The sequence below is a fragment of the Leptopilina heterotoma genome, unplaced genomic scaffold, assembly GCF_015476425.1.
Source record: "Leptopilina heterotoma isolate Lh14 unplaced genomic scaffold, ASM1547642v1 Lhet_21, whole genome shotgun sequence".
NCBI classification, from domain to species: Eukaryota; Metazoa; Arthropoda; class Insecta; order Hymenoptera; family Figitidae; genus Leptopilina; species Leptopilina heterotoma.
Window position 1 is genome coordinate 1,678,913 of NW_025110925.1, and position 20,463 is coordinate 1,699,375.

Below are 20,463 nucleotides of genomic sequence, written 5' to 3' on the forward strand. Positions count from 1 at the left end.
TTTTATTTCTTATATTAATTGATAAAAATTAATTTATTTATATAGTTTTTTATTTATTTTATAATTTTCTTCATTTATTTTTCTATATTTTATTTTATTAATTATTATTTAATCATTATATAACCTAAAATAATATTAAAAACAAATTAATATTTTATTTTTTAAGTGAATTTAAAATTACTCTGAATTAAGATTTTATTACACGGAAACTTTTGCGAGATTATATTAAATTGACAATTGAATAGAGATCATATTGAACTGAGCCCCAAAGACGATTTTAATATTTTGACAACTGAAACAAGATCATATCAACGGGAGCCGTCGAGCTAGTCTATCTCTCTTGTACTTATAATTTTCTGATTTCGGTTTACGCTTACAGCATTTTCAAGATATTGCAGAAACACCCTTAAAGCTTCGTGTGAAAGGCGATTTTGACTGAGTGCACCTTTAAACTGTCGAAACGAAAACAATTCCAGGTACAAAAAAAATATTGTAAATTTATTAATTTCATTTTAATTTAACAACATGTAAATTGTTTTACAATATTTATCATATTTATTGTAGAAAAAAGACAATTCTTTTCTGATTTTCAAATATCTATTACATCAAGTAATAATAATTTTAAGACTAAGTTTCAAGTGTATTTTAGGTTAACTATTTGTGATTGTCAAAAAATAATTCCCAGATTTTTGCTAATCTCAAAATTGTACTTTAAAATTAAATTACATTGTATAACAAAATTTCCTGTTTATTTATATTTTTGTTGTGGAATGTTCTAGAGACTTATAACATTTTATTTTTTACTTAAAAAATCTGCGAATTTAAATTCCCTTTTAGAAATTTCAATGTTTCAGTTTTACAATTTTTTTTTCAATTTATAACTTTCAAATTTGGTACTTAATAATTGTTTCTATTTATTGCGCCTATACTTTGAAACTTGAAAGTAGTAAATTTAGAAGATGTTCTGAAACAGAAACATTAATTAAAAGTAGTAATTTTTCAAGAGGAAATTTAAGTTCGCTGTATTTTTTGTAATTTTACACGTTTCTATAGCTTCTAAATGAAAACACATTATTCGCAAAAGCGTTTTATAAAACTTTAAAAAGTCCATATCAGAACTGTAGAACTACAGGAACTTATTTTACAGTGTCCTTTAATTTAGAAGTTTCTAGATAATTTTTAATTTTTCGAATCCATGTAAATTCTTGAAGTAGTATTTTATTGTGTTTTAGATTTGAAATTGAAATAATGTAAAAATTATTATAAATTGTAAATTTATGAAAATTTTACGAATTTAAGGGAATTCTTGACATATTCTAATTTCAATGTTTGTTATATTTAAAATAATATGAAAAAATAACAAAAATTTTATCAATTTTTGTTTTAGATTGAGTTGATACAAGCGTTGGAGAATCCTCTGAGTAGCATTATTTTGAAGGCGATTATTTATTTTGAAAATTCTTCAATTGCAGGATAATTGGGTACGAATTGTGAAAAATAACATATTTACATTAAAGTACAAATTATAATTGATAAATAAAAGTGCATGTAAAGCTTAATGAATAAAATTCAAATGGTATAATCGAATTATGGTATCGAAACTGTCGTTATAAAAAGGACCAAAGATAGTTTTTATTTAGATCACATGAATGAATAATTCCACAATGTTTTTTCTCTTTAATGATAATTAACAATATAGAAAAATATTTATATTATTTAATTTTGTTTGTTCCAGGTAATCGACGAAAGAATTCTTTTTGAAATTGTAGTTCATCAATTTTTCCGTTTATTATATCTTTCTATTACGTATTGTAATTATTTTATCAGTACGTGAAAAATTTACGGAATGTCGTCGAACAATGAAAATGATTATTCCAGTAGTGAATGTTATCTATATTCTGATGATTACAGTGAGGAATATGAGCATTTTGAGAATTACTGTAGTACTGACGATTACACGCCTATTTTTCTCGCCGTTCACAAAGGTGATTTAAATAGTGTTAGTACTCTACTAAATGAAAATAATTTAGAAAAAAGTGTGCATGGCAAAAGAATGTTGCACGTGGCAGCAGCACGAGGTCATCTACAGATTGTCGATTTATTGATAAAAAACGGAGCTAAACTTAATGTCGAGGACTTCAAGAAAAGAACACCGTTTTATGTAGCTTTACAGCAAAATAAAGTCGAAGTAGCCGAATTTCTATTGGAAAATGGAGCACGTATTGATATTCCAAGAAAGGGCGGAAGAACAACACTTCGTGTCGCGATAAAAACACAGAACATTCGAATTGTCGAGAGACTTTTGAAACAGGGTGCTATGGTCAATGTACGAGATGATATTTCCCGCATGAAACCAATTGATCTTGCTGCCAGTCTTAATAATATCCAACTTGTGGAACTTCTTCTGAAGTACGGCGCCAAGATGGATGAAATTGATGAGTTTCGCGATGAACAAAAATATGTCCAGAAAAGAATGACAGCTCTTCATTTTGCCGCTAAATTTGGTAATTTAGAATTGGTTAAATTATTAATGTCGAATGGATTTTACAAAATTGATGTGGGAGATTCACATGATAAAACACCCCTAGGCTTAGCAATAGGCGAACATTGTTTAGGTGTTGTGAAATACATGCTTGAAAGTGGATCAAAAATAAATGAGGATATTCCTCTCATCGATCTTTGTGTAACCAATGAAGATATAGATATCTTGAAATTTCTACTTGATCACGGTATAAAACAAGTTACGGATCACACAAAAACTCCACTTTATTGCGCATTAGATAGGCAAGAGTATGAACTTTGGAAGTACCTAATAACCTGCTATTCGAAAATTGATGCTGTTCTGTGCTCCAAGGAGACTGAACTTCATTCCGCTGTGCGCACTAACGACATTGAAAAGGTACAAGAAATTCTCAAAAAAATAAAAGTAAATTCTTTATCTGGTGAATTGGGACAATTCGCAGTTTACATCGCCGTTGAAAACGGAAACGAGGAAATGTTAACGATTCTCCTGGAAGCAGGCTGTTCAGTTGAAAGTTGTTTTAGGGACAAATTATCTCCTCTCCATATTGCAGCCACATTCGAACACACACGTTTGGTGGAAATTCTTCTGAAATTCGGTGCGAGGATTAATTCAGAAACAAGAGCACTCAGTCTCCCATTGGATTTTGCGGCAGTTATGGGAAATTTAAATATGATTAAATTTCTCTTAGACTCTGGTGCTAATCCCATTAGAAAAGATGAAAGAATTTCATCACTAAGATATTTATTAAACCAAAATAACATTTTAGAAACAATCACAACTTCAATGTATCATAATTTATTAAAAGCAACAGAGCTGTTATTAATTGCCGGAGATCTAAAGCATACAAGTGACGAACATGTTGTTTCATTGTTAAGAGATGCTTTCAGCTTAAGAGTTTTTAGAGAGGGCGAACAAACTCTGATTAGTGACAATGAAGAGTTTGTGAATAGTGAGGGGAAAAAAGGGGAATTTCGTCCTGATATTGTTAGGTGCTTGCTTAATTATTTAGACAATAAATTACTCAAAGAAGTTATAAATTTAATCTTATGTGATGATCACATTAATTCTGATATTTCTGAAATTATTATCGAATATTACGATTATAATTTCATTCCAATCGATCCTTATTTTACTGGATGTGATTGGACTGATTTATTTATAGTAAATGAAATAAAGCACGATTACAGGCTTTTGAATATTACGCGAAATAATATGTTTTCGAGTAAATTAATGGAAAATGATGATGAACTTTTAAAGTTGATAATTACACGTCTTGAACTGCTAAAACCCAGTTGCAAAGAAATAATAAAATATTTCAATTCAAGTGAATATAAAAGAAAAATTCAAAAATTTCAAAATGAATGTCGAGAACAGATAATAATTATGGAAAAAACAAAAGTTATGGAAGAATTAAATTTGACTTTTTACGATATTCTAGTAGAGTCTACTGACAAAATTGCGAGTTGCATAAGAGATGTGAAGTTGTTAAATAGCAATGAATTAACGTATGATAAATTTCCCGCGTATACAAAATTTTTAAAGTTACGTATTGAGAAAGTAAAGTGCAGAAGTGAGTTGATTGACATATCGACGAATTGTTTGTATCATTACATTGAGAGAAATTATAAAATTCAATTTTCAACAATTGATCTACAAGAAATATTACAATATCTTTCAATGTGCGATCTTCGAAAATTGTCATCAGTTTTTTCCGAATTTTCTCACTTTAAAAAACAGTGAAAAATAGTGATCGACGATAAAAAAAATTTGAAATTTCACTATAATACTATCTCAGTCACAGTTTCTGTACTTTTTTAGTTCAAATCAGACTAAAGTATTTTTAAAAAAATCTTCTTTTTATCAATTTGTTGCATCTACTGCAACAAGTTTTGTACTCTCCATTATATTTTTGTATTGTCTATTGTACTTGCTATTATATGTAAGATAAAGCTAAGCATGCTTTATGCTTTAATACAGGAATAAATAATTTTTACATAAAATTAAAAATGGTAAAACTTTGTAAAGATAAAAACATTTTTGGTAAATTATTAAATTTTGTTTTTCAACTGAAAAGTAATTATTTTAACTATTATTCATTCTAATGGAGCACTCACAGCTCTGCCTGCCTGCGCAGGCAGTAATTAGAGAAAGAGAGAAAGTCAATTAGAGTGAAAGAGACAGTAAATTCAAATTTGTATTGCTGCCTACTAGCTGTGAGTGCGCCTTAAAGGTCTCGGTTACAGTATTCTATGATAGTTTTTGAAAATTGAAGTTTGAAGAATTTGAATTCCAAGTTACAAAAATAATTAAATTCTTAAATCTTTTAATTGTTTTCGTCAACTCGAGTAATTAGTTTGACATCAAATTGATGAGCTAGATTAGATTAGCTAGTTAGATTTTTTTGCAATTTTTTTAATTAAATTTCAATTTTCATTTACAGATTTGTAATCAGCAAAACTGAATCTATGGAAAGTGGTTAGAATTATTCAAGGAGCAAAATCAGTATCACGGACAGTATAATAATTTATTCAAAATACAAATTTTATTATTTAAATTTACATTTTCACAATGTTATAAAATTTAATTAATACTTTTTTTAGTTTTTTTTACATATGAATGATAAACTAATTTTTAGAAATAGTCTTTTAAACTCTCGTAGATATACGTGTTACATAATCAACAGAGTATCATTCTTCGAACCAAATTCGCTTGTTATCCTTCATAAACTTAACTATTAAGTCCCTCGAATCGAGATTATTAGATTCCGCAAATAGAAAGAAGTCTAAAGCTTTAGTAAAAGTTTTAATCGTTTTCAAAATTTCGTTTATCGCAGTTGTTTTCAATTCTTCTAAATTGTACTTATTTGCAATTAATAGAAGCTGTTGCAATTCATCTTCGCATAATTCTGCTTTTATTCCGCCCGAGTATAGGTAACGAATCATTATTTCAACAATTGTCGGTTTAAAATCACTGATTGTTAGTACATTTTCTGTAGATTCCTTCATTGGACATTGAAGCATGGCTTTGAAAACGGGAGAATGACCCAGAATTATTTTATGAACGCAGAATTCCTGAGCTTCACAAATTATTTTAAAATCAGTGAATAGTTTTTCTTCGTAGAGAGAGAGAAAATATGCAGATTTTTCATCTTTAGGAATATCTATTTTCAAAAGAGGAATATCCTTCTCTATTATTACGCAATAGATTAATATCTTGTTACAAAAAATAGCATCTTCGTCTACAGACTTTGGACTCATGGAGAAAAATTTCTCATAAACGTCAGAACAAGTAACGTTTGTTTCATTAATAACCACCAATCTAGATTCAGATGTTGGTAAATACACTAAGTGGGTTTTTACTTCACATTGTTTATTCAGTGCTAAATTACTGAAACATATCTTTCCAGTTATAACATCATACGCATTATGTTCAAAAGTAAAACGACAAGAAAAATTTGAAGTTTTATTTAAAATTACCGACTCAGTATCTCCTGAATTTTCTATATTATTTGTAGAAAGAAATATTAATAACCCGGATTCAGAGGAATTGCCTATATTGATTTTTTCAATCGTACATGCTCTGGATTTGATTGCCCCAGTCATCTCCACAATTTAGAAAAAATGATGGATTTTACAGCATACCGTTAATAAATTCTGTAAAAAATATTTTTGTCAACAAAATATATCAATCTAATGAAATATTAAGAGGACGTCGAAGTAGCTTGAAAACAATGCAAAAAGAGAAGCAATTTTCTGTATTATACACTTTTCTCAAAAACTAATTATCTAATTGACTTCGCTTTTGTCTCATTCGTTTGCAAATGTTATCAAGTATCCAATCAATTTATTAAAAAACATGAGTCGAACTACAAATATTATTTTATAAACATTTAAAAGTTTTTCTGTGAAATTTTTACATGAAGATTCATGTAAAAATCGAAACGACTTTTACATGTTCTTAAAAATGCTAATTATTATTCATTAGGATAAAATAATATAAATAATTATAATTGCTGTTAATTGATATTATAAAATAATAAAATTACCAAGAAATTCTTCCTTTTTCCTCCTTTTTTTTTCTTTATTAAAAATAAATTCTTTATAATGCCAAAGATGTAGAAACTCTAGAGATGAAAGAATCACAAAAAACGGATATTTAAACGAAATAGGTTAAAATCGCGTTCACAACGTTCACACTCAGCTGCAAAGGTATTTCTACAATTATAACTAGCAGGTGCACAAATTTTTGTGCGAGCGAGCTGTTTGTAATTTAAATAATTAAATTCTCGTAGAACTTTTCCTAATAGAAATTGATTTTAAAATAAATTTCAGTTAAAGTAGTTTAGATAATAATTAAATATTAAAAGCAATATAAGTAGTGTAATTGAATTTTGAAATTAAAATGTAGCGAATTGTCCGCTTGATTAAAATTTCGGAAGTGTGCAAGCACCTTAAAGATACAGTCACATAAAAACGGAAATGGAAAACGTATGGCCAATAGGAACGTCCGATTCAATGGAAATGATTGTAATAGAGATTTCTCATTGGCTAGTCCAAGAAGAGACATTTTCCATTACATTAGCAGCGAATCAGCGATACGACGAGAGTGTCGAGAACTACCGCACGCCTCAAAATTGCAATCCCCACTTACTCAGCTTAGTTTAATCTCCCTCGAACAATCTTTTCTGAATAATGAATCATATTTCATGGTCGTTTCGCGAGTGAATGAATGGGCAGCCATTTTTAAACTTCACACTCTACCGTAAAAATTTAAAGCAAAAAAATAAGCAGAGAGAAAATGGCTCAGCAGAACATATTTGAATTGAGTTCTGAAAGCGAATGATATTAAAACGGAACGTGCACATTATTGAGCTACAAAGAGAAGTAGTTGATTGTAATATCGGTTTTTAAAAAAAAAGAGTTTGGTTTTTTTGCGTCTTTTGTAGCGGACGGTAGAGTAGCGCATTCACTTGAACACCGTGTGGGATTTTTTTTATATTAAAAACGGTGAACTGTCAACACCTTGAAAAATTGAATAAGAAATAATGTACGTTCAATTATTCTCTCATTATTCTTGAATAATAGAAATTATCATTGAAATGTTTATTGAATGACTGCCGGTGAACAACGCTAGGTAAAATTTGCGTTGCCATACCGGATACTTCGACTGCAAAAAGAGATTAAAGTCAAGAGACGTACGTAGGCATCAGCGATGTCGATTTTAATATGCGACAGGATAGACACCAGAGATATCCTGGAATGCCAGTGCTAATGTCAAGTGATCTTAATAATGGCAGATAGTGTTCACAGAAAACCGCACAAGCTGCTGTCTGATGGTAAATATAACCACAATTTTTATTACTCTCTCTTCCCACGCATACTTTTAACTATAATTATTTCTTCATTTCCTGCACACATCATCGTCTTCCCCGATAATCAACACACATGTAGACACCATAACCTAACTTTCCTAATTTTTCATTTTTTAAATTCCCCCTTTTTTTAATCCATATTAATATCACATAATTCTAGTCATTTTTCAATCAGTCGAGTATTTTCTCCTTTTATCTAAATTGATAATTTTACTATTCGACACTTTCAATATTTATTTATCTTCCCCCTTTAATTATATATTACATTTCAAATTGTTTATAATAGTTTTCATTTCTTTACGTGGGTTTCTATTTTATTTGTTTTAGAGCAAAATTTATTACTGACAAAACAAATGAAAAGCGATCAATTTTAATATATATTTTTCAATTTGCGTGTATCCATCTGGATTAAAATATTGTACTTTTGCATTAAGTTGACTTTAAATGAAGTCATCAACTGTGAAATCTTTTTTGACCTCGAATTCAAGTGACTATTACTATTTTTTGACATATTTTCACGAGATATTTTGTAAAAACCCACAAGTGATAATATTTTATTCTAATCTCAAGAGAATTTCATTTTCAAATTTTAATTTTAATACAAATACTCAGGCTTCGTACTCGATAATTAATTATAAAAAAGTATCTTTAAAATTGAAAAAAGTATCTGTGGAAAAATTAAATTTGAGAACTAAATTTTTTAATATTTTCCAAATTAAATTACATTTAAGAATAGAATAGTTTTATTAAAGTAAATATTTAAAATACCTATTTATTTTTCCCTAGGAATTAAAATATTTTAAATGATTTCAATGTAAAGCCTTTTTGAAATTTAACTATTTCTAGAAATTACAACTGTAATTCTTCCAAAATTCAATAATTTTTTTGTTGAAATTTTTAAATAAAGTTATTAAAAACATTTGAAATTAAAATCATTTTATTAAATTAAATTAAATTAATATTATTAAATTTATTAAATTAAATCATTAAAATTATTTTATTTTGTAAAAAAATTTAAAAATAATTAAAGTTTTATGACAATTGAAATTTTTTCAAGGATTTTAATTTTACAAACTTTTGAAATTTAAATATTTTTAAAAATTCATGCAAAAACTTTTTTAATCAATTCTTATTAGAAAGTTCAAAAGTAAATAATTTTATTGAATAATTGAATATTTCTTAAAAATTAATTCTTATTAAGAACTTTATAAAAAAATTTTTAAATCCTATTTAAATTTTGTCCAAGAATTTTAATAAAATTTTCAAGAATTGCTTTTGTCGAGGAATTCATATAAAATTGTATTAAAAATAATTTTAAAAAAATTCAATTAAACTTTTCCAGAAAATTTGATCAACCAGAGTTATTGATTAAAAGTTGGACAAATTCAGATTGTTAACGATTTTAATCTGAAACCTTTTCAAAATTCAATTATTTCAAAAAATTCACGCCATAATATTCTTTTAATATTCAATTATTATCTAAAATTTTAACTGAAATCCATTTTTAAATAAATTTTTATCAGAAAATTCTATGAGAATTCAATTATTTAATTATAAAAATAAATAATTTATTGAATAATTGAATGTTTTTTAAAATTTAATTATCATAAAGAATTTTGTAAACAAATTTTTATGAATAATCACATTTTTCTAGGAATTCGATTAAAATTTTATTTTATTTTATTTATGGAAACAATTTAATTCATAAAAAGAATTTTATTATTTATGAAAATAATTGAATTCCTGAAAAGAATTTTATTATTTATAAAAGTAATTGAAGTATAGCAGAAAAATTTATAAAAAAATTTTAAATAATTGAATTTCTGTAAAATTTTTATTATTCATGAAAATAATTAAATGTTTGTTTAGAATTTTATTGACATTTTTTTTAAATAATTGAATTCTTTTGGAAAATTTTATTAACGAAAATTTTTGAAAATAATTGAAATTTTGCCAAGAATTTTATTAAAATTTTTGAAAATAATTCAATTTCGGAGAAGGATTTTATTATTTATAAAAATAATTGAAATTTTGACGAGAATTGAAAAAGATTGTTGAACATAATTGAATTTCTCCGAAGAATTTTATGAGGTACTTTAGAAAATAATTAATAATAATTAAGTTAATTAATTAAAATATTTGTTAATTTAACTTTATAAATCCAAATTAATCTAATCTAATAAAATTGTATTCGATTTAAATTTCCCTCGAACCAAATTTTAAACGATTAAAGCTTTAAGTGCTGATAAAAATCATCAAGTGATTAAAATTACAACACATTAATTAATTTACAAGTTAATTTGTTTTATCTAACATTTTTAAACACCTTTTTTCAAAAATATGTTTTCTTTCATTCTATTAAAAAAAAAAGTATACATACTGATGTGAATCCTGCAAAATTATTAAAAAGTTAGATATTTTTACATTTTTATCAATTTTGACAATACTCTATAAATTTGAATAATATTATTCAAAAGTTCTAAAAAAATAATTGAATTTTGGAAGACTTGCTGTTCAAATTTTCATTTAGAAAATTTGTCAAATAGTTTTACATTTCATTTGAAAATTCTAAAAAAATAGGTTTTTGAAAAATACCTAGTAATTAAAATTTTTTGAAAATATGTACTTGAATTCCCGAAAATAATTTTAAAAATATTGAAACAATTGGAATTTTTGCAAAAATTTATTAAAATAAATTTAATTTTATCATCTTTAAAAATTATTTATAAATATAATTGTTTTTTTGAAAATACATACATTATTTTATGAATTCAGAAAAATTATTCTATTTAAATAATTCAATTCTCGTAGTTGAATTCTGATAGAAATTGTTTTTAAAAAAAAATTGCAGCTAAAATTTTAGAAAATAATAATTGAATATTTAAAGCGTTAAATAAGAATTTTAGAAATCAATTAAATTTAAAAAAAATTTTAAATTAAATTCTTTGAAAATTTAAGGGAAGTAAAAGTATAAAAATATATAAATTTATATTTCAAAAAATTATAAATTACATTATTTTTCTTTGAAAATTCTCAAAGTTTTGAATAATTTTACTTTAAAATTCAAAAAAAAAATAATTGCAAATTTTAAAAGAATTACAGTTGAAATTTTTAGAAATAATTCAATTTCAAAAAGTTTTTCATTAAAATTATTTTGCAATTTTAATTCTTGTGGAAAAAGAAATCAGAATAAGGTTTTAAATTTTTTTTTAACAAAAAGTATTCAAGTTTTGAATAATTTAATTCAGAAATTCCGAAGAAATTTGTTTCTTGAAAAAATGTAATTAATTTTTTTTTAAATAATTGTATTTCCGAAAATAATTTTAAATAATTGGAACAATTGGAAATTTTGTCAAATTTTATGGAAATTAATTTTATATTTTAATGAATTTTATATATATTTACTTTTAAAAATTATTTTGAAATATAATTTTGAAATTTTTCGACTTTTCTTTCAAATTTTGCGACAAAATACCATATTTTTAGTATAAAATACAACTTATTTCGAATATTTTTATAGCGTGAAAAGCATAACTGTAGACAAATCTTTGAAAATTTGTTTTTGAATAATTTTTTTAATTAAATTTTTGAAATATACAATTTTAATGAATAATCTTCAAGTGTAAATTCAATAAAAATGAAAATGAATGAAAATTAGGTTTCTAGAAATAATATTAAAATAGTTTTGAAAAATGTAATTCTCTGAATTATTTCGTTCTAATTTTTTAAAATTCAATTATTTTCAGTATTTTTGATATTCAATATTTTCAAAATTTCCGAAAATCTAAATACATACACAAAATGATAAAATTAAAATTTTTTACAATTATTTTTAACATTTTGGAAAAAATAATCATATTCAAAATTTTTAATTAAAATTCCTCAAAAAATGATTTTTTTTAAATTATACAAAAATTTTTCAATTATTTTCGAAAAATTACTTTACAATATTTACAAAAAACATTCTTAGAATTGTTTTATAATTTTTTAAGATTCAATTACCTTCGAACAAAGTAAATTAAAATTTTTAAAAATATACTATTTTAGAATATATTTAAGCAATCATTTATAATTAAAATTCTTCAAAAATTTGATTATTTTTTATTATATATTTTTTGAAAACTGAATTATTTTTAAAAGATTTTACTAAATTTAAATTATTTTTTAAAAGATTGTTCCAAATTTCAATTTTTTTTACATTTTTTAATTGTATGTAATTGTAAAACTATTTTCTTTCAAAAATTATTTAGAAATATTTTTAAAAAGTTAATTTTACGAATTTGTTTATTGAAAAGTTTCTGAAAATATTCTGACCTTAATATCTTTAAAAAGAAAAATGGATGGTTTAAATTATTATGAAAAATTGAATTTTTGTATTTTAAATTAATTGAATTTTCGAAAAACCTTCGGAAAAGTATTAAAAATTAATATTGATGATTGATTTAGAGATGAAATTTAGTTAAATATTATTGATAATTATTGAATTTTTGGAAGGATTATAGTTTTAATTTTTAGAAATTATTTAATTTCAGAAGTTGAAACTTTTCAAATTTTATTATTTTCTGTGAAAAAAAATAAGAAATATTTTTTAGTTTAGAATAATTGAATTTAGAAATTAGTTTAAGGTCAGGCAAATAAAAAATAAAATTTTTGTGTCACAAAATTTAAATAAACGACTTTTTCGATTTTGTTTGGTATTTTTAATCGACTAAAGCGAATTTTAAATGCGGGCGGAACGAAAGAATGAAATAATACAAAGATTAATATAGTTAATTAATAATGAATTCATTATTTAAATAATTTGATTTTATCAATTATTTTCTATAAAACTTTTTTGAAAAATAAAATGATAAAAAATAAAAATATAATGTAAAGAAAAATAAATAATTTGTTAGAGTAAATAATGTATCTGTGAAGATTTTGATGACCCTTTTTGATACTATTTTTCACTTTCGGAATTGAGTCCGAGGCCTGTGACCTTGACGATTGAACCCCAACTAAAAATGAAGCTATAGCTAAACTGTAATAGCGTTTTCCACTTAGTGCAAGTACATGTACTCAGTTTGATTAGGGGCAATGTTATTCGTTAAAACCTGCACTCATTGAAGTTGTTGAATTGTCAAGAGAAAAATTTGTTTTATTTCAATTCATGTTTTTAACATGTGATAATCTTGGACTTAAACGATTCTTTATTACTATATACACACAACTACCTCCAACTATTATTTGATTCATGAAACTTAATCGTTAGCAAATTTTATTCTTTAGTTGGTAAATTGCTCTCTGGAAATTACATAACTTTTGTCGACATTCAATTTGTCTTTTTTTAAACGTTTATATTTAAGGCACTTGAATTTAACAAAAAAGAAACTAATTTTACATTACAAATGACGTGCATTTTAATTTTAATTTTTTTTTTTTTTTCATTAAAAGAAGAATAAAATGTTTTATTCGTCTCGCTATTAATTTGCATCTAAATTCTTCTTTTGTGAAATGTAAATTAGATTTGAATTCGTTTGAAATGGGCATCTTATTTGGATATGTAACGGCAAATTTAGTTTATTTAAAATTCTAAAGAAAGACTTTACGGGATATCCATAAGTGATTTGATTGAAGAATTCTCTGAATGGCATTAGTCATAATACTTAAGATTTGGAATTATTCATAAGTCAAATATAAGAAGTTGAAATTAAAAAAATTTTCTTTCGATGACAATTTGTTTAATTGCGTTAATAACTTTTTATCAAGTTCATTGTAGGATGAGTCAAAATTTAAAAATTACTTAACGTGCAATTAAATATTAAAATTAATTTGTTTTGAAAAAATAAAATTAAAATAATAAAATTAATAAAAAATAAAATAAAAATAAAATAAATAAAATAAATAAAATAAATAAAATAAATAAAATAAATAAAATAAATAAAATAAATAAAATAAATAAAATAAATAAAATAAATAAAATAAATAAAATAAATAAAATAAATAAAATAAATAAAATAAATAAAATAAATAAATAAATAAAATAAATAAAATAAATAAAATAAATAAAATAAATAAAATAAATAAAATAAATAAAATAAATAAAATAAATAATAAATAAAATAAATAAATAATAAAATAAATAAAATAAATAAAATAAATAAAATAAATAAATAAATAAAATAAATAAAATAAATAAAATAAATAAAATTAGTAAAATTTAAATATAATATCTTAATATTTTTAATATTTGCAATATAGTAATTGTAATAATAAATAATATATTATTTATATTTTTTTGTTTTTTTAACATTAATTTTTTTTTATATTTTTTACTAGGTATTCATTATTTCTTGCAAAATTTTTTTAACAAAATAATTTTTTTATTTTTTTAAAAATGTTCTTATTTTTTATTGCTACATCTATTATTATCTTCTAAAGCTAATAGATTAATAATACACTTTTAAAAATTAATACTTTTTTATTAATTATTAAAAAAGTTGCACAAAAATATTTGAATTTGAAATTATTTGAATAAAATCACAACATTCGAATATTAGTTAGTAAACAAAATAGATAATTATTATTAATTTTATTAATAAAATTCATTATTAAACATAAAAATTTTGACACGGAGAAACTATATTTAAATATAAATTTATTTTTTATGTAAAGAAAAGATTGGAGCTGAGAAAAAAGATTCGTAATTTTTAAAATTGCACATTCTTTTGTACGTCTGTTAATTTCTATTTTAAAAAAATCTATATGTGAAGAGATATTGATTTATTGAAAATATGCATCTGAAAATACTAAAAATATTGAATATTTAAAAAATTATAAAAAAGAACAGTTTTTTAAATTATTTGTTTAAAAATATTCCACAAAAAAATTTTGGAAGATAATAATAATTACATTTTTCAATTATATATAAATTTCAAAATTTCAAAAAATAAAATAAAATAATAAAAAATAGAAAAAAATAAATATGTAATAAATAAAATAATAGAATTTTTAGATAATTTAGAAACTATTCAATTTTTTGCAGAACTTTCATTAAATAAATTATATACTGAATTTTCATTAAAACTTAAAAATGATTTTTTTCTCAAAAAATTTAACAATTCTCAAAAATTACAATTTCTAAAAATTTTAAAGCAATTTTTTTTTGGTAAATTAAATTTTCCAAAACATATAATTGGAAAATTTTGAAAATAATTGATTTTGAAAAAAGGATAGTAAACAAATTTTACGAATTAATTTTAAAAAAATATTTTATTGCAATTTTTTGAAACTAATTTTTATTAATTATAATTTTTAAAATTTCTTTTAAGGGCATTTGAACCATGATGACGTCACAGATTTAAAACTAATGCTTTGCACAAACTGTGACGTCATCAAGGTTCAAATCCCCTTAAAGAATTTTTATTAAAATTTTTGAGAATTCATTTATTTTCAATATTAAAACTAAAATTCTTCAAAATTTGATTTTTAAAAATTATAATGAAATTCATTTGAAAAATTAGTCATTTTCAATAAAATTTGACACGATTTCAATTATTTAAAAACATTTTAATTTTGTTTCTCACAAATTTGATTATCTTAACATATCTTTTTTTAATATAAGTGAAACATATTTGAAAATTTAATTATTTAATTATTGCTCAAAATTAAAAATATAAAAAAATAATTGATTTTTAGAAATTATTTTAAAAAATTAAAAAATTCTCAAAATTTGTTTTTTAAAATATTTTAAAATTATTTTGCGAAAGATAATAGATTTTTGAATTTTATACGCAACTGAAAAGTTTCAAAATAATTGAAGTTTAGTAGAATTTTTTGAAAATAATTGAATTTTTGAGAAGAATTTTTCGACAATTTCAAAAAAATAATCAATTATGTGAAGAATTTTGATTATAAATACGAAAATACCTGATTTTTCTAAAATTTGAATTAACTTTTATTGAAGATATTTGAATTCTAAAAAATTATAATAAAAAAAATTCTGTGAATTAGTTTCTTAAAAATATTGTAGTCTAATTTTTTGAAAATAATTGAATTTCTATTTTGAAATGTAATTGAATTTTAAAAATTTTACTGAACAAATTCTGTTAGGATTCCTTTCTTTAAAAATATTGTTGTATAATTTTTTGAAACTAATTTTCATTAATTTCTATTCATTTTTATTAGATAATAAATTTTATTTGAAGTTTATTCATCGAAACTTTTGATAATTTCGAAAAGAATTTTTTGAGAAATTGAATTATTTTCAAACTCAAATTATATTTAATAATTAAAATTTTTCAAAATTTATAATTTTTTAAAAATTTGATTGAAATGTTTTTAAAAAATCGATTATTTTCAATAAAATTTTACAAGATTTTAATTATTTTCATTTGAATATTTGAATATTTAATATTAATTAATATTTTAATCATGTATTTTAAAAATTGAATTGAATTGAATTTTTCAAAACTCTTTTAATTAAATTAAAACATTTGGATATTTTTTTATTTAATTACTATACACAAAATAGATAAGTACCTAATTATTTATTATTAGACCTAATTTTATATTTATGAACATTTTACTTTCTTTTGTACCTTCAGACTTAATTTTTCTATTGAAGAAAAAGAAAAATTTATAAAGATATAAACATATTACTATTATTTCTAATTAAGTTTCGAACTTCTAAGTATTTTCAAATTTCATCATTTATAATTAAAACGCAGTTCTTGGCAAAATTGTTTTTCATTGTCTTTATTAATAAAAAAAGGAGAAATTTTAATCTTAATTGAAATAATGAATAATTTTTGTTAAATTTATTAAATAATTGGTTAATTTTGAATTTTAATGTGACAGAATTTTTCTGTTAAGAAAACAGAGCTCATTAATTAAGTTAATTATGACTAAAAGGAGATTAAGGTAATTCATTGAAGAGTTAAATTTAGGATCATATCTATATCTCGCATATCACTACTACGTATCATGATTGCCGCAGTTCACATTTTATGCTATATGTTTATATATTTTGAAATAATACTATATTATTTGTGGCTCTTTATTCAATACAATAGATTATAAAAATAGAATAAAGATTTTCATTAAAATTTTACAATTTCACTTTATTCCAAAAATTTACCAATTTTTTAAAGAAAATTTTTTATTTAAATAAAAATTAATTACTTTTCAATAAAATTTTTATATTTTTAACATTAAAAATAAATTTTTTTTAATTGACAATCAATATTATAATAGAGAATTTTGAAATCTAAAAATGTTTACTACCTATTTTGTAAATTTTTGTAGCAAAAAAATGTTCTGAATACGAAATAACAAATCTTTTTTTAGGAATTACTCAGACTCGTGGCACATGATTATTCCCTAAATTTCAAGCTCATAATTTTCATTAAAACGAAACTGTTCTTCTCGAATTACTATTCGACAAAAGTTTTATACAAATCACTATTTTAATATTGTTTTTATATTATTTATTTTAAAAAATTTATTCGAATTATTTTATTTTTATTTTTAAATAATTGAATTACTTTTTAATATTTTAATTTTTTCTTTAGAAAATTCGTTACTTTAATATTTTTTTCTTTTGAATTATGATTTTTCTTAATTATTCATTTTTCGAAATGAAAATATTGCATCTTTTTGGAAATATTTCAAAAATTATTAAATTACTTTTTCATTGATTCAGAACTTAAAGAATTGGATTATTTTTTATATTTTAATTTTTTGGGAAAAATTCTTTACTTTAATATTTTTTCTTTTAAATTATGATTTTTTTTAATTATTAATTTTTCGAAATGAAAATATTGCACTATTTTGAGATATTTCAAAAATTATTAAATTTAGTTTTTTATTGATGTTAAACTTACTTTTAGCTGAATTTCAAGATCCTAAGAATTATATTTTAACGTGAAAGTTTAAAAATAATAATCTGGATTCAAGTTATAGAGAAAATATTTATAAAAAACATTGAATTTAAAATTTATTAAATATGTGAAAAAAATGTGTTGAGATTATTTGGTTTTTCGTTTAATATGTTATGTCTTCAAGATTTAATTAGATTATATGAAGGATTTAATACTATAATTACTAAATTTATCATTTATTCAGTCCTCGGATCGACTTTCAGGCGCAAAAAATCTCTTGAGTCGATTAAAGATACAAAAAAAGAATCGAAAAAGTTTATTTTATTCAGTGTTGTCACAAAAATTTTATTCTGTATTTCCCTGACCTTTCACAATTTTCTAAATTCAATTGTATAAAACTTTAATAATTTTGTTAAATAAATATTTAAATAATTTTTCTTTATTTTTCCACAGGAATTAAAATTTAAAAAATATTAATTCTTGAAACCTTATATGAAATTTAATTATTTCTAAAAATGATAATTTTTGGAAAAATTTCAATTATTTTCAAAAATTTTAATATAAATTCAGATAAAATCCCTCGAAACAATTAAATTATTTTTATGAATTGTAAAATTCTTCGCAAGAATTTAATTATTTTGATAAATAAGAAAATTCTTCGCAAGAATTAAAATATTTTCATAAATAATAAAAATCTACAAAAGAATTCAATTATTTTCATAAATAATAAAATGTTTCGGGGAAATTCAATTATTTTCAATACAATTTTAATAAAATTTGTCTATAAAGAAAACAATTTTTTTTAAGTATTATTTAAATTCAACTATTTTCAAGAATTTAAAAAAAAATTCAATTATTTTCAACAATTCTGATAAAAAATTCTTTGAAACAATTCAATTCTTTTTATAAATTGTAAAATTCTTGGCAAGAATTCAATATTTATTATTTTCATAAATAGTAAAATGTTTCTGAGAAATTCAATTATTTTCAATAAATAACAAAATAAATCAAAAAGAACAAAATCTTTCACAGAAATTTAATTCTTTTTCAAAATTTTAATAAAATTTTTCGCAATAATATTCAATTATTTTCATAAATAATAAAGTTCTTCTCAGGAATTCAATTATTTTTGCAAATTTTAATAAAATTCTTTGCAACTATTCAATTATTTTTATAAATAACAAAATTCATCGTAGGATTTCAATTATCTTTACCTAATACTATTTTAAATTAATTAATCGATAAATTCAATTATTTTCACAAATAAAGTTTTCCACAAGAATGCAATTATTTAAAATAAAATTTTTATATTATTTATTAAATTTCGAAAAAATTTATAAAATTCTTATAAAGAATTCAATTATTTTCAAAAATAACACAATTTTTCACAAAAATTCAATTCTTTTTCAACATTTTAATAAAATTTTTTGCAATAATTCAATTATTTTCATAAATAATAAAATTCTTCTCAGGAATTCAATTATTTTTGAAATTGAAATTTTTCTTAAATACTTAGCAACTATTTAATTATTTTCATAAATAATAAAATTCATCGCAGAATTTGAATTATTTTTAACACAATTTTACAGGAATTGATGGAGAAATGTAATTATTCTTAAAAATTCAATTTCAATTCCTCGAAAAAATCAATTATTTAAAAAAATGTTTTTTTTAATTCTTTAGAACAATTCAATTATTTACAAAAATATTAGAATTTTTTACAGGAATTCAAATATTTTAATAAAATTTTTCGAAAGAAATTAATTATTTTAAGTACAATTTTAATTACATTTTTTTGAAATAATTCAATTATTATTTTAGATTTTAATAAAATTGTTCCCAAGAATTCAATTATTTACATAAATAATACTTCGAAAGAAATTTAATTATTAAAGATAAATAACAAAATTATTCTCGAAAATTCAATTATTTTGAGGCATTTTAATAAAATTCTTTACAAAATTCAATTATTTTCATAAATAACAATATTCATCACAAGAATTCAATTATTTTTAAAAATATTAGAATTTTTCATGGAAATTGAATTATTTTAAAAAATTCTAATAAAATCGTTTGCAAGAATTGAATTATTTTCATAAATAATAAAATGCATTTTAGGAATTCGATTATTTTCGAAAATATTTAATAAATTGCCACACAGACATTAAATTATTTACATAAATAATTCTTTGAAGGAATTCAATTATTTTGAGTCATTTTAATAAAATTTTTTGCAAAATTCAATTATTTTCATAAATAGCAATATTCATCACTAGACTTCAATTATTTTGAAAATTAATAAATTTTTTCATGGAAATTCAATTCTTTTTCAACATTTTAATAAAAATTTTCGCAATAATTCAATTATTTTCATAAATAATAAAATTCATCGCAGAATTTGAATTATTTTTAACACAATTTTACAGGAATTGCTGACGAAATGTGATTATTCTTAAAAATTTAATTTCAATTCCTCGAAAAAATTAATTATTTAAAAAAATGTTTTTTTTTTTAAATCTTTGGAACAATCCAATTATTTACAAAAATATTATAATTTTTTACAAGAATTTAATTATTTATAAACTAGTAATAAATTTCTTCATGGAAATTAAATTATTTAAAAAAATTCCAATAAAATCTTTGGCAAGAATTCAATTATTTTCATAAATATTAAAATGCATTTTAGGAATTCAATTATTTTTGAAAAT

At 21.6% G+C, this 20,463-nt stretch overlaps 3 protein-coding genes across 4 annotated transcripts in view; 2 read left to right on the forward strand and 1 right to left on the reverse strand.

Moving 5' to 3' along the window:
• Positions 1–376: 376 nt before the first annotated feature.
• Positions 377–4,524, forward strand: LOC122501489 (ankyrin-3-like). 2 transcript variants are annotated; one of them, XM_043610995.1, is made up of 3 exons: positions 377–476; positions 1,388–1,481; positions 1,736–4,524. In XM_043610995.1, the coding sequence occupies exon 3, from the start codon at positions 1,847–1,849 to the stop codon at positions 4,262–4,264; it is 2,418 nt and encodes an 805-aa protein (XP_043466930.1). In that variant the 5' UTR covers positions 377–476; positions 1,388–1,481; positions 1,736–1,846; the 3' UTR covers positions 4,265–4,524. The 2 variants fall into 2 exon arrangements, with proteins under 2 accessions (XP_043466930.1, XP_043466931.1); XM_043610996.1 differs by lacking the exon at positions 377–476 and adding an exon at positions 509–609.
• Positions 4,525–5,122: 598 nt separating this feature from the next.
• On the reverse strand, positions 5,123–6,719 carry LOC122501450. The gene is made up of 2 exons (XM_043610910.1): positions 6,570–6,719; positions 5,123–6,177 (listed from the first exon to the last, which is right to left on the reverse strand). Exon 2 carries the CDS (start codon positions 6,124–6,126, stop codon positions 5,212–5,214), a length of 915 nt encoding a protein of 304 aa, XP_043466845.1. The 5' UTR covers positions 6,127–6,177; positions 6,570–6,719; the 3' UTR covers positions 5,123–5,211.
• A 513-nt stretch (positions 6,720–7,232) lies between these two features.
• The window catches only part of LOC122501517 (protein bunched, class 2/F/G isoform-like), a 34,768-nt gene continuing 21,537 nt past the window's right edge, over positions 7,233–20,463 (forward strand). The window contains exon 1 of the mRNA XM_043611043.1: positions 7,233–7,859. Within this exon, the coding sequence (XP_043466978.1) occupies positions 7,814–7,859 (46 nt within the window). The 5' untranslated portion in view covers positions 7,233–7,813. The remainder of the gene's footprint in view (positions 7,860–20,463) is intronic.

Bases quoted from the DNA above. Each gene is read 5' to 3' on its own strand.
- LOC122501450 (XM_043610910.1), bottom strand. From the start codon at position 6,126: ATGACTGGGGCAATCAAATCCAGAGCATGTACGATTGAAAAAATCAAT.
- LOC122501489 (XM_043610995.1), top strand. From the start codon at position 1,847: ATGTCGTCGAACAATGAAAATGATTATTCCAGTAGTGAATGTTATCTA.